This window comes from Ostrinia nubilalis, chromosome 22, assembly GCF_963855985.1.
Source record: "Ostrinia nubilalis chromosome 22, ilOstNubi1.1, whole genome shotgun sequence".
NCBI lineage: Eukaryota > Metazoa > Arthropoda > Insecta > Lepidoptera > Crambidae > Ostrinia > Ostrinia nubilalis.
The window spans coordinates 5,096,103-5,109,202 of NC_087109.1; the positions used below are offsets into that span (position 1 = coordinate 5,096,103).

Below are 13,100 nucleotides of genomic sequence, written 5' to 3' on the forward strand. Positions count from 1 at the left end.
CTGTAGAAGCTGCTGTTCTGGTTCATCGGAGTTTTGTTCGTTCCTTCGTGAATCGCGAAGAAACTTTCTGTTATGTTCACAAGTGATCTGAGTTTTCTCAATGTGCAAATGCTTTTTTAGTGTTGTTAAAAACTTTGCGAAAAGACGCTTTTGGTGTATAATATTATGTGTGTTCATAAATAAAGTAAAATTATTAAATTCAAAAGTTTTTGTTTACTTATTTGCATTTCCATGTGCAATGTAGAATTTTTCCAAATCCATTGTTTTGAAAATAATACAATACGTACACCATAAAGATAAATATTTTCAAAATAATGGATTTGAAAAAATTCTACATTGTACATCATAAAAACAATAATTCTTTGAAGGTTATGAGGGCCTATGTGTGCGTGAACTGTGTGTATGTGTGCGTGGACTTTATGTATGTATGTGTGCGTGTACTATGTATGTGTGTGAGCGTTACGTACGTAGGTTAAGTACAGGGAATTTAACACCAGGCTGTCAATTAGTAGGCTCAAAAATTTGACAGAGAGGGTTCTCTATTTCCTATGTATTACTTTTCTCTATGGCTCACAGATATGGATTAGAGCCTGAATCTGTTCTTCACGGCTTTTTAATTTAATTTTAAAATGAATGTTTAAAATTAACACTTTAATGTGATTGTGATCTGCAGATATATTCGTGTTCGTCAAATAAAAATATGGCTAATCACTACGAGGTGCCAAGTTGGTAAGATATCGCCATTCGCAAGTTTGATTACAAGCCTCCCGCAATGTGTTGACATGGCTTACAGTTTTATTTGTTAATTTGTGCTGAACTTATAGATAATCTATGAAAAGTATCCATAACTGAACACTGTTATCAAATACAGAACCTATTTGATTCACCAAACTCGTAATTCCCTAGTCAGATTAGAAAAATTCCGACACTGGTTTTTAGTATGACATTCTCTACAAATTGGTATGGTAATACGCCTTGTTTATTTCTAGGGCTGGCAAGCCGCCGACAGGCCTCCACCTGGACGTCCTAAAAGGGGACAAGTTGATACAAAAGTTGATGATTGACGAGAAGAAATGCTATCTGTTCGGACGGAACCCCCAGATGAATGACTTCTGCATAGATCACGCCAGCTGTTCCAGAGTGCATGCGGCTTTTGTTTACCATAAAGACTTGAATAGAGCATTTTTAGTTGATTTGGGCAGTAGTAAGTATCATTTTTGTAAACATTTTTATTCATACTGTAATTCTGAAGTGAAAAACAAAAGTAAACTTACTACTAGCATCCGCCCGCGACTTTGTACGCGTGGGTCCCGTTTTACCCGCTTAGAGGTTGAATTTTGCAAATTCTCTTAGTGAGCACCTATGTTCTAAAAGGAACCCCTATGCAAACTTGAGACTCCTAGCACTTGTAGTTTCTGAGATTTCATGATGAGTGAGTGAGTCAGTGACCTTTCGTTTTTATACATACAGGGTGTCCCAGAATGGGTGAATCAAACTGCTAGGGGAGGTAGCTCTACTAATGTACTATCCCTAAAAAATAAGAAAAAGTAGTTGACCATTCACCCATTCTGGGACACCCTGTATAGATTATTATTATTATTTTCAATATTTTTGCAGCACACGGGACCTTCATAGGCAAAATGCGTTTGGAGTCAAACAAGCCAACGCAGTTGCCTATTGACTCTACCTTCCACTTTGGTGCTTCCACAAGAAATTATATTATAAGGTAAGTTTTGTGATATTCTTATCTTGAGATCATAGTTATAATATCTTTATTGCTTCATGTGGTACGAACAAGGTATTAAAAATAAAACAGTCCCAGAACATAGCCCTGTGAGGGCATTGTAACATTATACATAATGTTAATTAAGCTGAATCTAAATTATTCCAATAAATGTAAGTACAAACTCTAATGAATTCTTGAGATCATACAATTATTTCAAAGAGTAGAAACATTTCTTTATTCCAAATATTTCATTTGAGTAGAAAGGTCAATTCCCATTTGGGACACAAAAGAGTCTAGATCTTTAACATAAAAGCAATACAAATTGCAATATAATATTAACTATTCTTGCATCAGGATAATAATGTAGGCCAGTTCTGATAAGAAACAGCACATGAATTCACTTTATCAGTTTCTTTTTCATGTCATATTTTTATAATGTTATTATAACTAACTATGTTATGTTGAGGCTGTTACATTTTACACATCTTCCACTTTATAAAAGCTCTTTCATTAAATTTAAAACCTACTAAAGGCTTCGGCAGACCAAACGCGGGGCAGTAGCAGCGCAGTTTAAATGTGGGCGCCACGCCGCACTTCAACTGCCGAACGACAAACCAGGCGGCACGGGAGCGGGACAGAAGCGGCGCGAGCGCGGGCCCGCGCTGTTGTATTACTATGGCGGCCATATCGCCATATTAGCATGACACACCGGAGGCAGGGCGGTAGCAGCGCGTCGAAATCGGTTTTCGAATATTGAATTATTTGACAAGTGCCCGCGTTGCAACTGCTTTGAAACTGCGCTGCCTTCAGTGTGCCCACTGCCGCGCTGCAACTGACCCCACTGCTTTTGACCCGCGTTTGGTCTGTGGAAGCCTTTAGACTTGAATAATGTACAACATAGGCACAAGAAAAGTTAGTTTTCAAATTTTCATAATAATTTATGATGGCGAACTTTTGTACACAGAGAAAGACCAACGGGTAATTCTCGGGGCATAATGGAGGACTTGCCCAACACAGAACAAGAGGGCGCATTGTTGGGGCTTCCTGAGACACAGACAGAATTAGATGTGAGTTGGTAGAACTAATAATAAATATTTTATATGTATAATATGTAGATCAGCGTTGCCAGTTTTTTTTTTTCGCCAAATCGGTACTTTGGTACTTTTTGAGTGAAAATAGCGGGACTCTTCCGTCAGAAGCGGGACATAGTAAAAAAACGTATATAATCAAAGGTTTTCAAATATTTATCTTTTTATTTGACTTAAAATTACGTTTACGTGACAATATAGGGTCCTTCTAAATCAGCTACGTTCCGTTTAATGGGAGCATGTATACGTCACACTGAATACGTTTCCAAAGTTTGAGCCAAAAATTCAGGCTAGTTTCCGAGATAATTAAGAAAACAACTTCATTTCTTATCAAGCCAATACAACACCCTGTTCAGCTGATTCACTACTACACTGACAAAAATCCGCACGCACACGAGCTTACGTAATGGCCGCCATTGCGCTTGTGCTGCCGTTGGGCCACTGGCCGCGAACACAAGAGTGCCGCCGGACGACGGACCGGCGGGCGGCGCCACTCAAGCTATTCTAGGGCTACTACTAGTTATTTAAGGAATTAAATTAAGCAGAAAATTAAAGTTTATTTATTTTTGGTAACATAAAAAAATCTTATGTGGTAAGTACTTATTTAGTGGCCTTAATGGAATGAGATGTTTATTCAAAAGTTCGTTAAAATACCTTTGCGCTTGCAAAAATCTTTTATTTCAAACGTAGCAACGAAACGAAGCAAAAAAGTTAGTTGCCGAAATCAATGACTTATTTTTATGCCATACACAAATGGGATAGTTACCATGACTATGAAATTTAGAATTACGGTTATTATTACGATAAAGCAGGCACATTTTTCATGTTAATTTTAATCGCTTAATATCCCCTTAGCAAATTAAAAATGTGATTCGTAATTAACTCGATTATAGCAGAAACTAAACGCTATCGAATTATCTACCTGTGATTATCGGCAGTCTTTAGTATTCCGAAGTAAATAATTGTTCCCAACTATCAATTTTAAACTGAAATAATAATCATTAAAATCATCGTAGAAACAAAAAAAAAATTATAAATAAATAAAGATAGTTTTATTATTGTTAAGATTAGAGAGAATTTTGGAGTTGACATCCTTATTTATGCGTGGCGGAGTCGGTGGTATCAAAGACAGCCGTCCCTCACAATAGCCGACCGCGCTAGTGTTGTAAGAACCTCGAGTCTTTAAAGTCTTTATTTCGAGACTTGAGTTTATTTTTAAGACTAGGACTCGTTAGTCACATGAATAAGGGATTAATTGAGTCTTCCGAGTCCTTTCGAGTATTTTAAGTTCTTTGAGCTAGACTGAATTATGACATGAGTTGGTGTATACTAATAGGCAATAATGAGTGATTTCATATCATCATCCGTATGTTATATCCTAATTGAAAATAAAATAAATCGCACAATACAAATGTAATATCAATAAAATTGCATTAAACGCAAATAATCGAATCAAAAGTATCCATCTAAAGACTGACTATTTTCGTAATCAAAAAGTTAAAACGGTCCAATAAAATAATAAACACACAGTCTTAATTCATTGCTATTTTATTTTCTTCAAACTTTTAATAAGTAAGATTCCAAGACTCGAGTGTCGTATCGTACAACACTAGCCGGCGCAGCAAACGAACTTGCCGCCGCCTTTAGACACGTGCCGCCGGCAGGCCTGGCTCACTCCGCGCGGTACATCCGTTAATTACCTACAGCGAAGCGCCCCGCCGGCGGGTATTATATTAGTCGAGTGTCACGCGCGCGCCCGTCGGGACTTGATGTTTTGCCTTTAATAAATAATTTCTTTTGAATACAATTTATGATGTTTTAAGAATTTTATCGTTAAAATATTAACTATTACCTTTCCGTGTAGCTAAATGAAACGGAAGAGTAACATCGATACACCAAATTACGACAAGCTAGTTCTTTTACCATAATGCATAGGTACCCCAACAATATTCAGTAAAAATAAATTGTTGCCAAAGTACAGCGAGTAACATTACATTAAGTTTGTGCAAAGCCAAATACAAATATGATTTTCGGGTGATGCCTCGCTCTCGTTCTAGGATGTAGCCGTTTCGTGTTTGCGTAGTAAGTAGGTAGGTATGATGTCATTCTTTCTTCTGTGATAGTAGGTATGTTTAATTTATTTGTCTTATGTTAAAATAGGTATGAATGAAGACATTGTATTGTATTAAAATAAGTACTTTTTTATCCTAAGTAGGTATTTAAAATGTTATTTTTACAAAGGTAAAATAACACTAATACTTACCTACATACGTACCTCATTACAAATACCTAAGTATGTAGATTAATTCTATTTTTTCACTAGACAGCATAGCAACCCTAGCAGCGTAAGAAGAGTTCAGAGGCACGCGATAGAAAGAGACAAAACTTGTAGGTGAATAAAATTGTAGGTACGTAGTGCTGTGCGAGCTGAATTCCACTGTATCGCGTCGTAGCAAGACTCGCATTTATTTAAATCGTCTTGCGGAGTAATCCTTCTGTACCTGTACTATTACTTATTCTGTGCCGCCGGCCGCCGGCTAGCGCAAGGTACACTCACCAAAATAAAATTAAGAAATGCAACAAACTTTTTTTTACTATTCAAATTAAAATTGTGTTTATTGTTAAATCACAGGTACATAAGATAGGTCATAAATAAAAACCAAGTTGGAACGGAAATGATTCGGAAATTTTATTTAACTAATTAGGTACCTACCTATCTCATCTACTTTTCTATTGTAATAGAAATGATGACATTAACGATTAATTTAAGAATGGACTTTGATTTAGGATAAATGGAATATCAATACAAACAAATTGAAGAGTTTTATTTGCTTCAATAGCCTAATTTAATGTTTCTAAATAATTGACTAGGCCATTGAATTACCTTCACAAAACAATAAGTTTGATTAATTTTTAATTATTATCTGTTATAGGATATTTTACCATGAAATACTCAACACCGTAATTTAGATTCGAATCAATTGAAATCGAAAGCAAGCAGATAAAATAATAAACAAATAAGTTTCTTTTTTGTTGACTGTACGCTTATGCCAACTTTTCGGCTCTTGCTTTGGCGGCGTCGGCGTCTTTGTGTCAACAAAAGGCGTGCGGCTTGTCGGCATTTGTCGGCGCGTGCGCTTTGATTTAATTCAGTTTTTGACTAGCTTTCTTGTGTGAAGGTGCGTTTTGTAGTGCTCGTGAAGTGAACTATGACGCACAGGTGCACAAATGCAAATAAATTTACTAAGACGCGCCTTAAAAATCATGGCCTTTGCTGGTTGATTTTTCGATGGTATCGTGAGTCCGTTTTACTGTGATTAACATAAGATAATAAGGATAGACAACGATATGAGAGTAGGCCTGCAACATTGAAGTGATAGCTCGCCCAATCAGTCGATCAGCTAATCGGCTATCAGCTGTGACGACTGCTGTGAGTTGTTATGACGTGAGTGTAAACAACAAAAAAGTGTGCAGTGGTAGTGAGCGTTGTGTGTGTTGTGTCTCGTGTTCCTGTGCAGAATGAATACACTACAGCTTTGTTGTGTGAGTAAAAAATACAGCATGTTCCATTATGTAAGACGAAATGAATTTTTATTTTTGTTAGAAAATGTAACTTTGTAAAATCATTATAAAACACATACTCAAATTTGGTGAACTTGTTCAGTGTACCGTATAGATGCCCCCATTAAAAGGAATGTAGCTAGTTTAGAAGGACCCTGTATATAGCAAAAATAGCCATAGAAAATGTATTTTAACAAAAAAATTATATTTTAAATCAGATTTACTCTATCGTTAAATTCGTCTTTAGAATAAAATTAAAAATGTTTTATTCTTTAGAATAATATGGCGTTTAAAACAATAGTCTGGTGAAGTGAGTGTCTCTCTCCGAAAAGCGGGACCGAGCCTGTCCCGCGCGGGACATTTAAATTTGATTTAAAAATCGGGAGGTCCCGATTTTAGCGGTCTGGCAACGCTGATGTAGATCCTATTTCCTACTAATATTATAAATGCGAAAGTTTGGATGTCTGGCTGTCTGGATGTTTGTTACTCTTTCACGTAAGAGCTACTGAACGGATTTTGTTAAAACTTTACAATATTATTGTTTATAACCCAGAATAAGATTTAGGCTATACTTTATGACGATCTGTGACACACTAAATTTCACGCGGGTGAAACCGCGGGCAAAAGCTAGTAAGTAATAAAACACTTCTCATTTGATATTTGGGTTGATAACTGATTGGGTTGGTTTCTGATGAAAACATCACTTTTGCTTCAGATGAAAAATGATCTTAGTCCAGTCATTTAAGCTTAAATTAGGTAAGAATCTCGGAATTCGAGATACCCAGCTGTAAGTCTGTAAATACTTGTATATTGACACCCTAAAAGTTGTCTCAAAACCTACATATGATAGGGTGTAAGCAACTATTAAATTTTAAGGTCAAAGGTCACAAAAATCGTTTTTTTTGCGCTTTTTTTGGAAATATCTCATTTCCTATGGGTTTTGTGCTATTTGTATTTATTATCAATATTGTAGAATACTAAATTCTCTACAAATTTTGTTTAAAAATTTTTTTTTATACGGTGAACCGTTTTCGAGATAGAGGGCGGAGAGCGCGCGGTCACTGCATCACTTCAGGTCAACTTAAGCGGTTTAGGTTTTTCATACAAAAAGATTTTCCCGCTAATTCCCGTGGGAATTTCGGTAATTACTTGTTGTAAATAAGCTTTAAGTTTACAAAGGTACCTACATGTCAAATTTCAAGCGTCTAACTTCCGTTAAGCGTTTAGATTTTTCATACAAAAGGATTTTCCCGCTAATTCCTCTTCCCGTGGGAATTCCTAAGTAAAGTATAACCTGCCCAGGTGTATGAAGAATAATTGTACCAAGTTTCGTTAAAATCCGTCTAGTAGTTTTTGTCACAGACAGACAGACAAAAATTTTACTGATTGCATTTTTGGCATCAGTATCGATCACTAATCACCCCCTGATAGTTATTTTGAAAATATATTTCATGTATAGAATTCTGTCCGTCTGTATGTTCCTTATAGAAACAAAAACTACTCGACGGATTTTAACGAAACTTGGTACAATTATTCTTCATACACCTGGGCAGGTTATAGTATACTTAGGAATTCCCACGGGAACAGGAATTAGCGGGAAAATCCTTTTGTATGAAAAATCTAAACGCTTAACGGAAGTTAGACGCTTGAAATTTGGCATGTATAGCCTGACCAGGAACATAAAAACCCTCGCCATGTTGCGGAAAACTAATGGTACTAATTTCTTTTAATGGCAACAGTAACTGAAAACTTCATTGAAATGTCACCTTGCATGTCAGTCTATTGCTGTCAAAGTGTAAACAAACTTTATTTTAAATGTGCGCAATTGATTTTGTGAATTAAATTGCTAAAATCTTTTTATAGTCGTGAAAGAAAAGTGGTTCACAATGTGTTAAAGTATTTGTCGAAGAGAAATACTAAGGGTTCGAACAATATTTTCATTGAATAATGTTTCCGACAAAGGTTGTCAAATTGACTGACATGTTTATCGTACAGTACAGTCCACTATGAAAATTAGCTGTAGTTTGTTTCAACTACCAATTTTAAAATTTTTTGTCACTTTCTAAGTGTTGAATTTTATGGAATTGGGAAAGAAGTACCGAGTTTGAAGCGTTCATGAGCAGACATTGCAGTTGAATATTCAAGTTCTGAATTTGATTATTGATGAATAATAAAATAAATCCTACTAGCTCGATTGATGGTTTCATTTAATTTATTTAAACCAGGTTACCTATAATAATATTTTTTCGTTAATTTATGAAAATATCAAATTAGCCCGTAATCCTGAATTCTGATACATAAAGTTAGCCTATTAATTTAACACAGGTACGACTGTACTCAGTGTTGCACTATCAAATGCAATTGACGCGCCTCTATGCCAGGGTTTTTATGTTCCTGATCAGGCTATAGGTACCTTAGTAAACTCAAAGCTTAGTTACAACAAGGAATTCCCGAAATTCCCACAGGAATTAGCGGGAAAATCCTTTTGTATGAAAAATCTAAACCGCTTAAGTAGACCTGAAGTGATGCAGTGACCCCGCGCTCTCCGCCCTCTATCTCGAAAACGGTTCACCGTATAAAAAAAGTTTTTAAACAAAATTTGTAGAGAATTTAGTATTCTACAATATTGATAATAAATACAAATAGCAAAAAACCCATAGGAAATGAGATATTTCTAAAAAAAGCGCAAAAAACCGATTTTTGTGACCGTTGACCTTGAAATTTAATAGTTGCTTACACCCTACCATATGTAGGTTTTGAGACAACTTTTAGGGTGTCAATATACACGTATTTACAGACTTACAGCTGGGTATCTCGAATTCCGAGGTGAACTTACTATAATGACTGGACTATCTGTTGACTGTCTTATAAAAATACCATTTTGTTATTCCTAATTTTGTAGAGAGATATTTTATAGAACTGTTTAGACAATCGAACAGTTGTAATGGATATTATTTGTATTTTTCAGAATTTAACTGAATTCAACACGGCACACAACAGAAGAATTTCTATGCTGGGCATATCTACTGATGATGGCAGTGATGTTATTAAGGTTTGTTAAATGATCTTAGTTAAGTATAGATGACTGTAGTAATTTTAATTGCATCGATCGGCATTTGCCCTAGTATGACTACTTCACCACAAATCAAGACTAATGCAAGAGATATTTAAAATTTAAACTATGTTACTTTAGCTTACCTCACATCGCTGATGGAGTTTTCCATAGTGTTCACATGGTTTGCAATCTACACAAAATTAAATTACCTTACCTCTTGGTCTGCAACCCGCATCAAGATCCTCAATTTAGTTCTCTATTCAATTGCAAATAAACTCTATTCAATTCAATATTAGACCCAGAACAGACGGTGAAACGCAACTGCAACGAAACTGCAACTGCTAGTTAATTTTGAGTTGCATCTAAGTTTCTGCTATAGCATCCGTTGAGAGACCACACATGATGCGACCAGTTTGAAACTTTCAGTTTCAGTTTCATTCATCAGAATCATCAGAAAGTTGCAGTTGCGTTTCACCATCTGTTCTGGGCCTTACATTCTGCTCTGTAATAGGTCAAAATTGTATTTTAACAAATCAAAAGTCATGTTATGCTTGAAATTGAATGACTTTTGAGCTTGTTTATTTCTTGTATTACACTTATGTTTATTTCTTTACAGCCAGCCACAGGCACAAAGCGTTCCGCAACCATGCCAGGCGGCATCCCAAAGAAGCAGAAACGAAACGTCTCCTTCAACGAAGAGGTGGACATCATCAACCCAGAGGACATCGACCCCACCATCGGCCGGTTCAGGAACTTAGTCAAGTCCACTATAGTGCCGAACGCTAATGCTCCTCCGAGGAAGCTGAAATTGCAGAGTGCTGATGATAGTAAGTTTTTGTGTCAATACTTTTTTTAACTAAGTATCTGTCAGTACACAAGAAGGCATGTCTTCCAACTGCATGTTTATTTGTTTATGTATTCACCTTTTTTCATTAAGTCTGTGAGAATAATGTGCGGCTAACTTCCTTACTTGAAGAGCAAATGAAATACTTTGATTCATTGTACAATTTGTTGAAGAGAACCATACATTATCAACAATTGCTCAAATAAAACAATAATTGATGATACAGAATAGTATTTGGAGGGTACAAAAATGTTTTAAATTCTTAAAACGCGTCTCTACCATAGGTTCCCATGAAATCTGCCTATTTAGGCTGAGTCCGCACTACGGTTTTTTCCCGCAAGCGTTAACAATTTTACTTTTTTACTTGTTATAAAATCGCGGTTAAAAACTGCGGCGGTTTAGCCGTAGTGCGGACTCGCACTATTGCCCCAATAATATAGGGGTTAAACAGATTTTTTATTTTTTCAAAGAATTTGTTTCAATAATTGGTTTACAAAGTGGAAATCCAAGCCCATTTAACATACATTTTGTTATTTTTTCAGGCCAACACCACCATTCCCTGCGCCTGCAGGAGATATCGCGCGGGAATGCGCTGTACTCAGACCTGCCAGCGCCCAGCTCGCATCTCAGCCTCATTGGAGCCAGGTATAATAATAGTTATTTTATTACTAGCGGCCGCCCGCGACTTCAACTAACATTTTTTTTAAATAATTTGTAAAATTGATCCAGGCGTTGTTTTGTTATGCTCTTACCAAAACTTTTTGCGATTCATTTTTATTTTATAGATTATTTGCAGCTTTTATCAGATTTTACCTACATTGATACCTAATACCAAATTAGCCCCAAGCAAACTTGGCGGCGCACTGTAAGTTTTGGAGCGAGATCAAACGCGAAGCTCAAGACCGAATGTGGTGGAGGACTGTTGTGTTCGCCCTCTGTCCCATCTAGGGGACATAGGACCATAAGTCAAGTCTGTAAATCAAATTATAATGTGTATGTGTTGTTTCAGACTCGGCTTGTTACTACCGAATCCAGCACCAGACGTGGAATTGGAGGGTCCGGAGCCACATCTCAACATACAGCCACCTTTACCGCACTCGGGTAAACTATTTTACTGTTTAACTAGCTTCCGCCCGCGTCTTCTTACGAGTGGTTTTCGATTACATAGTTTACTAACTAAATTTAATTAATTGAATATCAAAATTGATTAATTGAATATCAATAGTCTATCAGTCTACTTTGTTTTATTATTAACTTTTCGAAGTTTCATCTTTCCATCCTTACAAGCTTACACTTTTTTTCGTTAACTGCTCTACTAAGTAGTTTTCGGGTGTCTTGGGTTCGATTCCCATGTGAGTTCCATGATCTCATACTATGTATTGTTTCGAGTGTTGGCTAAATCCCCCATTTGCCTCTGGTAAATTAGTTTGTGTCCTCTTGCATTGGAGACTGAATGACCTGATGTTAATAATGATTCTTTTCCCACCAGCCCCCGAAGAAGCGAGTGCCTCCAGCGAGCCGAAAAAGAAGAAATACGCAAAAGAAGCCTGGCCGGGACGGAAACCCGGGCTCATACAGGGTGTCTGAGGGCACCCACAGGCTTAGCCCGCGGGCCCACGGCGCCAGTGCTAAGCCTACACCGCTTTGCAAGCGGAAATGGACGTTACATCAACGTTTTGGAATTTTTCAAGCGTCTCGTGTCAAATATGGCACAATTTTTTGTGTAAGTGCATTACAATATAAGCTATTGCAATATAGTGAACACGTTTTCGTTTTTAGATACAACGGTAGCAATTAGTGTACACATGTGAACACAAGTTTTCGTGTACACAACAACATCGCGTACCAATTATGGTACAATATTTTTTTCAAGTGCATTACAATCTACAATACACTCGGTAGCAATATTATGTACACATTTGAACACAAGTTTTCGTTTTTGAAGTATCGCGTGCCAAATATGGCACTCCATTATTTTTAGTGCGTTACTATAAAATCAGTTGCAATACACGTTTAAACTCATCCTCCCTATATTCTTTTCTCGGTAGTAGGTATAGTCTGGTCTGCGAGCACGTAGAATTTTGGATAGCGTTTTAAGTTATTGCTTATTATTCTGAAAGTATTTACATTGTACAGTCGACAGCACACCAAACTACATTTTTACTGCAAAATAGCTCTTAAGACAACTAAATAAGACATCACAGCATTTAGCTTGAAGTGCAGTCGTCGGTACTGTATTTAAATGTTGACATAATTATATTAATACAATATTATTTCTTACGTGAAGTCATAGATTAAGATTTGTTTCTGCTTTTTACCCGACTGCGCTAGAAGGAGGGTTATGTTTTTTACTGTTTGTATGTATTTATGTATATTATTTCTTTGGCACGCTCTGTAGTTATATTAATACAATCATTAGCTAATAAACCACACCAATAAATGACTTTATTCAATGCATTTTAAACTCTATCCTTATGACATCAAAGTTTTGCATTTTGTGGTATGCATGAGATGACGACCTATGGCCAATAATTTTTATTTGCATGATTTATTCCACCATTTTGTAATTGATGATTTATTTGATTAATAAACAAATAATAATAGTAAAATAATAATAGTTAATCAGAACAGTACAAAAAATTAGGGAATAATAGTAAAATACATTATTGAAAAACTAGCAAAATTTTGTTAATAAGAGAATCGTTACTTGGTGTAGGTTGTGTCGAATGCCCAATGTAAATAAATAATTATGTATTGTTGGACCATTTCCTTCCCCTTCCTATATATTTAGTAATCCATATAATAAAACTAGGAAACTATGTTCTA

General features: G+C 36.1%; 1 protein-coding gene across 1 annotated transcript; it reads left to right on the top strand.

Annotated features, from left to right (window-relative positions):
- Window positions 1-640: 640 nt before the first annotated feature.
- LOC135082890 (nuclear inhibitor of protein phosphatase 1) lies at window positions 641-12,714 on the top strand. The gene is made up of 9 exons (XM_063977653.1): window positions 641-729; window positions 990-1,204; window positions 1,618-1,726; window positions 2,691-2,793; window positions 9,344-9,427; window positions 10,047-10,257; window positions 10,817-10,919; window positions 11,284-11,375; window positions 11,764-12,714. The coding sequence occupies exons 1-9, from the start codon at window positions 701-703 to the stop codon at window positions 11,859-11,861; spliced, it is 1,044 nt and encodes a 347-aa protein (XP_063833723.1). The 5' UTR covers window positions 641-700; the 3' UTR covers window positions 11,862-12,714.
- The last annotated feature ends 386 nt before the right edge of the window (window positions 12,715-13,100 follow it).

Coding starts and splice junctions, on each gene's coding strand:
- LOC135082890 (XM_063977653.1), top strand. CDS start 701: ATGGCTAATCACTACGAGGTGCCAAGTTG. Junction 9,428..10,046: donor ATGGCAGTGATGTTATTAAG/GTTTGTTAAATG, acceptor ATTTCTTTACAG/CCAGCCACAGGCACAAAGCG. Junction 11,376..11,763: donor GCCACCTTTACCGCACTCGG/GTAAACTATTTT, acceptor TTTTCCCACCAG/CCCCCGAAGAAGCGAGTGCC.